Raw genomic sequence first — 6,619 nt, 5'->3', positions numbered from 1 at the left:
GCCTCCAACTGCCCCCCCCCCCCGCCGCTGGCTTGCTTTCCCCCAATTGTCCCCCCCTTCCACCAGCCTGACCACTCCACTGCCCCCCCCCCTTGCCAGCCTGCTCACCCCTAACCGCCTCTGCCTCCGTCCCAACACCATGGCTTTGACCAGAAGGACTTGTGGAAGGTCTCCCGGTCTAATTAGCATATTACCCTTTTATTAGTATAGATATTAACTATATAAACAAACAGTACGTATTATTTTTTGTTTGTTTGTGTTTTGAATCACACATGTTACAGAAAGAAGAAAGAACAGGAAGGCAGACAAGGAGAGTGACTACTTATTCTCTGATGGCACAAATAACAGACGGTATGCCTGCTCAAGACAGGACTTGCCGTAAATACCAGGCATGCAAGCGTGGCAGGATAATTTAGTGAGATGCAAAGTTTTATCTGTTCTGTGTATGAGTATCTTTTCTCTTTATTTTTTATTTTAAAATATATTTTATTGAGTTTTTACAGAGAGGAAGGGAAAAAGATAGAGAGCTAGAAACATTGATGAGAGAGAGTCATTGATCAGCTGCCTCCTGCACACCTCCTACTGGGGATGTGCCCGCAACCAAGGTACATGCCCTTGACGGGAATCGAACCCAGGACCCTTCAGTCCACAGGCTGACGCTCTATCCAATGAGCCAAACCGGTTTTGACAAGCGTCTTTTCTCTTTAAAAACAAGCAAGGGTTTTGGCAGGGCCGAGAGAAGAGGCATCCTGATGTCAAAGGCCCTTATATCTTCATAAAAGTCGAAAGCAAGTCTGGGAAGAGGTTATGCCCTGACGAGGCTGGACTCAGGGAGGGTTCTGGAGATTTTTTAAGACAGCGGAGGGGATGGGAGGGCCAGACAGCCAGGGCTCTGGGATCTATCTGGGGAAACTACGTCCAAGGTCAGGCAGTGGTTTTCATAACCGAATTCCTTATCTAAAAAAACAAACAGAACCAAAAAAAGGAGCTAAGGGCTTGGGAGTCCAGGACCTGGAGAGCCAGACCTGCTGGAACCCCAGGGAGCACAGCGTTCACCGGTGAGGTGGGCGTCCAGTGAGCGGCTGGGGAGGGGCGGCGAGAAGCCGCTCTGGTGGCTTGTCTCTGGGACTTCGGCACGGCCCCGGGGAGATGGGACCTATTTCCCATCAGCACTCCAGCCAGGGAGTGGGAGTGGGAATCAAGTTCGTTGGAAGGACATTTAAAAAAGCAGTCACTCTTGCACATCTGTGTTTGTCTACTGTGATCACACCTGCTGCCTGAGGACAGGCAGGGCGGAGCCTCAGCAGACACCATAAAACTTGGTGGTAAGTGGTGAGCGCTGTGGCTCAGGCTCAGGGGGAAGGAGAAGGTGGTGGGACAGCCACCTCCAGCTTCTTGCCCCTTTCTTAGAAAAAAAAAAATTAAAAATATGGATCTTTAAAAAAGAAAGATCCTCACTCAAGGATATGTTTTTATTAATTTCAGAAAGAGAGGGAGGTGGAGGGAGGGAGAGAGGGAGAGAAAGAAACACTTAGCAGTTGCCTCTCCTATGTATGCCCTGCAACCTGGTTCTTTTCCCAGACCGGAAACGGAACTCAGGACCCTTCCGTGTAGGGGTCATCGCTCCGCTGGCCCCTTTCTCAAGCCCTGGGCCCTTCTTTCCCTCACGTCCGGCCCCGCCCCTCGGATGGTCCTCCCTCTCCCACACCGGGGGTCACAGGGAATGGGGGAGTCTTCTCTGGGGAGGGGCAGGTAGAGGAGAGCCAGGCAGGTGCCTTCTGGGAGGGGAACCTGGATTTACATCTGGATCCTGGGTTTGAAATGCCTGCCCTCGGAGACTAGTCCTGGGTGTGGACTGATGGACGGGGAACAGAAGAGAAGGGGAGGAGACTTTCCCAACAGGAAGGAGTCGGAGGGAGTCCAGAAGCCCAGATGGGAATGGAGAGCGCACAGTCGCGGCAAACAAAGAGGAGAGGACAGGGAGCCCGCCTCACTGCTGGGGGCGGAAGGGAGTCCTTTTGGGCTTTGGGGTTTGGGGGTTTGGGAGAGGGAATGCTGGGACTCTGCTTAGGGTAGATCTCAGTAGACCTGTGTTGTCGGTGGGCCCAGGTGCCAGCCTTCCTCCCGGGGACCCTCCCAAGAGGTCCTTGGGAGTTTGTGAGCCAAAGGGGGCAGTCTCTGAAGGGGAGGCGGGAGGGGTGGGAGTGAGAGAATGCTGCATGGAATCAGGGAAGGGATCTCTGCAGGCTCTCCATCTCTCTTTGAGAGGAATTTCTCAGAGACCAGGAGCAGCCCAGGTCCCACCCTATCCGTCCCCTTCCCTTCTACTGCCCACAGGTCTGGGCACCTGGGCCAGCAGGCAACTTCAGGGGGAGAGGGTGAGGACATACCATTCACCAGCCTGAGCTCCTGACACCCTCGCCCCCTTAGTGACACTGGCTTCCCCGGGAACACAAACGTGCAGGAACAGAGATACCGGGGCGGGAAGCCGGAGCAGCTTTTTATTCAGCTTATACGTCATATTTACAAGGAAGAGGTGGGTGCAGTGGGGGGCAGGGTCAGGTCCAGGGTCCTGGCTGACCATTCCTCAGAGGGGACAGTCCTGCTGCCTCCTCTCACTCTGCCTCCTCTGCCTCTCTGGGCCTGGCCTGGGGCGGGGGCTACAAGTACAGAAGGGAGAGCTGAAGCAGGAGGAGGGCGGAGGCAAGGCCAGCGCGGGGGCAGAAGCACTGCTCTGGGGCCCCTGAGTCCTCCCTGTCGTCCAGGCCTCTTCTCGTCCCTTGGGTTGGAGCTTCGAATCCTGGTGCGGCTGATGGGGGCTCCCTGGGCTCCAGGCCGGGCACTGGGCTATGGCTTTTGGGGGGTCTCGGGGGTCTGGGGGGTCCGGGGGGACTGGGGGGTCTGGGAGGTCTGGGGGGCCCGGGGGGTCTGGGGGGTCCGGGGGGTCCGGGGGGTCTGCGGCTCTTCAGTCCTGGAAAGGGAGGAGAGGGGCTTGAAGGACTGACAGAGGCTTTTCTTCACTCCCCTCCCCCCCCCAGTCCCTTCAGCTTCCTTACCTCTTAGAGCCTTTGGAGCTCTTTCTCTTCTCGCCAGCCTTGTCCTTCTTGTGGCGTGGTTTCCGTGGTTTCTGTGGGGCAGGAGGTGCGTCCAGACGGTGCATCAACCTCTGCACCCAGTCCTCCTTCGGGTCCGCGCACAGCTCCGCCTGAGAGCGCTTCTGAGGTGAGAACCTGGAGAGGGGCATTCGCAAGCCTGTCCTGACCTCGCCCGCCTCGCCCAGCCCAGCCCACCCAGCTTCGCCCACGCCCTGGCACCCAACTCACAGGATAGCGGGGATGGGGCAGCCCAGGCTCGGCTCCTGCTTCCTGTAGCCGTTAACAAGGCGGCTAGGAATCTTCTTCACGCTGTACCTGAGACAGCAGTCCTGCGCCCCTCCATCGCTGCCTGCAGAGGGCGGTCACAGGGCGCCGGGGGCTGCTTACAGGCTCCCAACCAGGCCTCTCCAGCCCCTCTCCCCATCCATCCCAGGCGGCCCCTTCCCTGATACCTTGGGCCCAGGGGATGCAGAAGGCCAGGACCAGGAAAAGGAGGCTCAGAGCCAGTGACTGAGCCATGGCTGTGGCTGAGGGTGAGTAGAAGGCCACAGCTGTGGGTGAGGTGTCAGTGCAGTTGGGGGTCCTGGAGTGGGCAGGCCTTTTATGCAGTACTTCCTTCGGGGAGGGGGAGGGACCGGGGGGGGGGGGCAGGATATGAACTATTCTCTCGATACGCATGCCTCTCCTTTCCTGATCTAGGCTGGTACAAAGGTTATTCCTTAGCAAATGTTTTTTATTTTTTTATTTTTTTTATTGTTTAAAGTATTACATATGTCTCATTCCCACCCTCACCCTAACCCTCCCCCACCACTCCCATCCCCTAGGACAAGCCCCCAGGGTCCGTTTCCATTGTTTATGCTAATATTCATGCATACAAGTTCTTTGGTTGCTCTCTTACCCCTCTCCTGCTGTCTCTCTGAGGTAGGATCTATTTTTGTTCATCAGTTTATATTGTTCATTATATCCCACATATGAGTGAGATCATGTGATAGTTATCTTTCTCCGACTGGCTTGTTTTGCTTAGCATAATGCTCTCCAGGTCCATCCATGCTGTTGCAAATGGTAAGAGATCCTTCTTTTTTATAGCGGTGTAGTATTCCATTGTGTATCAACCACAGGTTTTTAATCCACTCATCTGCTGATGGGCACTTAAGCTATTTCCTTGTAAATTGTGCTGCTATGAATATAGGGGTGCACATGTCCTTTCTAATTGATGTTTCTGGCTTTTGGGGATATATTCCTACAAGTGGGATCACTGGGTCGAATAGGAGTTCCATTTTTAATTTTTTGAGGAAACTCCATACTGCTTTCCACAGTGGCTGCATCAGTCTGCATTCCCACCAGCAGTGCACGAGGGTTCCTTTTTCTCCGCATCCTCGCCAGCACTTGTTGATTTGTTGATGATAGCCATTCTGACAGGTGTGAGATGGTACCTCATTGTTGTTTTGATTTGCATCTCTCGGGCGATTACTGACTTTGAGCATGTTTTCACATGTCTCTTGGCTTTCTGTATATCTTCTTTTAAAAAGTGTCTATTTAGGTCCTTTGCCCATTTTTTGATTGCATTGTTTATCTTCCTTTTGTTAAGTTGCATGAGTTCCCTGTAGATTTTGGAGATTAAAGCCTCATCTGAGAAAGCATTGGCAAATATATTCTCCCATGCAGTGGGCTTTCTTGTTGTTTTGTTGGTGGTTTCTTTGTTCATGGTTTTGTTGATGGTGCAGAAGCTTTCTATTTTGATGTAGTCCCATTTGTTTATTTTCTCCCTGATTGTTCCTAGGGCAATGGAAAAAATATATTTATATGATTAAATAAAACGAGAAAGAGGGAAAACAGGTCTATCACATCTTTTCATTTGTGCAGAAAATGTATCAGTTTATTTGTGCGTCCTTTGCTAAGTTAATTTGAAAGATACATGGGGAAACAAAAGGGCAGACAAGGGTGGGAAAGAGGCATAGTACATGCTTTAAAAAAAAAAAAAGTATATTAATGTTGTTATTATAAAGTGTGAAGTCGGGGACCCCACAGGTGGTGTCTGCCTTTCGGCTTAGGCCTGCTCTCCAGTTGGGGGCTGTTTGGGCTTAGGGGGTTTGGGGCTCTCAAGGTCTCGGACCCCTTGCTCCTTACCACCTGACTGCAGCGGGGGTGGGAGAGGCTCCCATCACTGCCACGCGCTCGCTAGCCATGAGCCCGGCTTCTGGCTGAGCTGCACCCGCACTGTGAGAGCGCACTGACCACCGGGGGCAGCTCCTGTGATGAGCCTCTGCCCCCTGGTGGTCAGTGTGCATCATAGCGGCCGGTCATCCAGTCCTTCTGTGGTAAGGTCGCTTTGGCTTTCATAAACTAGATTATTTTTTGTGACTGAAGTCAAGTAAATGCTCTGGCCCTTCATCCAGAGGCCTCACCTCTTCCTCCAGCCTTTCTCACAAGCCCTCTCCAATCCACCCACTTAATTGTCTGGTAAAATCAGACTGCCTGCCGAAACCGGTTTGAATCAGTGGATAGAGCGTCGGCTTGCAGACTGAAGGGACCCGGGTTCGATTCCGGTCAAAGGCATGAACATGGGTTGCGGGCACATCCCCATTCGGGGATGAGCAGAGGCAGCTGAGTCGATGTTTCTCTCTTATCGATGTTTCTAACAATCTGTCCTTCTCTCTTCCTCTCTGTGAAAACTCAATAAAATATATTTTTAAAAAACCAAACAAACAAACCAGACTGCCTTTCCTACTGCCAAATGTTAAGTGCTCTGCATGTTGACGAGTTTCTCTCTCCCAACTATGACTATGCCTCTTTGTAGAGGGAAGTGACACTTTCAGTTAAGGATCACAACCTAATTGTTGCTCATGGAGAGTCTTCTGTCCCTCTCCCTCAAGAGACGCTTGTTGTCCCTAAACACTCAATTTTCTGGGACCGATGGTCAGACAGTAGTCGTGAAGGAGAGCGCCAAGCCATCAGGCTGGTGTCGGTGTGGAGAATGAAGAGAACGTGGGAGCACAGACACTGCCTGTGAGCCGGCATGTTTAGCCTCTGGCTCTGTAACCTTTACAAACTGGACAACCTGACGTCCTCACGGACAGACTGAATCACCACACAAGCTTCCCTAGGACGTACGCTCTTCGAGGCTGCCCCGGCCCAGTGGAACAGAAGGGCTTTGTGATGCATTCTGCTGACCAGGTTCTATTCTCTGTGAGGCGGAGATGACAAAGCAGAGCATGGGGAATCATTAGACAGGAGGATCCTGAACGCCTGGATGGCTCCTCCCCTCATGTGAAAGTCATGTTGAGCTTTACTTATGATCTTCAGAATGTTGGAAATTTCTTATATACATATGGCGCCATTTTCCTTATTATCCTAATTACCTGGCAAGTGAAAAGGAGTTACTTTGGGTTAAGGTTGGAACCTAAAAGGAGCTGCTACCAGGTAGGAAAATAGTAACACCATAATTGAACTAGTTAAGTTTTAGATAAGAAGCTTTTTAAGATCTCAAAACTTCCTTCTACCTTTCTTGCCAATTAAAAAAAAAA

At 51.8% G+C, this 6,619-nt stretch overlaps 1 protein-coding gene across 2 annotated transcripts; it reads right to left on the bottom strand.

The window, feature by feature from the left end:
• Window positions 1-2,482: 2,482 nt before the first annotated feature.
• On the bottom strand, window positions 2,483-3,707 carry CCL21 (C-C motif chemokine ligand 21). Of its 2 annotated transcripts, none has more exons than XM_045580038.1 (5): window positions 3,548-3,707; window positions 3,324-3,444; window positions 3,057-3,230; window positions 2,955-2,971; window positions 2,483-2,891 (listed from the first exon to the last, which is right to left on the bottom strand). In XM_045580038.1, exons 1-5 carry the CDS (start codon window positions 3,612-3,614, stop codon window positions 2,848-2,850), a joined length of 423 nt encoding a protein of 140 aa, XP_045435994.1. In that variant the 5' UTR covers window positions 3,615-3,707; the 3' UTR covers window positions 2,483-2,847. The 2 variants fall into 2 exon arrangements, with proteins under 2 accessions (XP_045435994.1, XP_036289381.1); XM_036433488.2 differs by having other exon boundaries at window positions 2,483-2,871; window positions 2,962-2,971.
• Between the last annotated feature and the right edge of the window lie 2,912 nt (window positions 3,708-6,619).

Source organism: Pipistrellus kuhlii, unplaced genomic scaffold (genome assembly GCF_014108245.1).
Source record: "Pipistrellus kuhlii isolate mPipKuh1 unplaced genomic scaffold, mPipKuh1.p scaffold_m20_p_12, whole genome shotgun sequence".
In the NCBI taxonomy this organism is placed as follows: Eukaryota; Metazoa; Chordata; class Mammalia; order Chiroptera; family Vespertilionidae; genus Pipistrellus; species Pipistrellus kuhlii.
The sequence above is the reverse complement of the archived record's forward strand: the minus strand, read 5'-3'. Positions and strand labels throughout refer to the sequence as shown.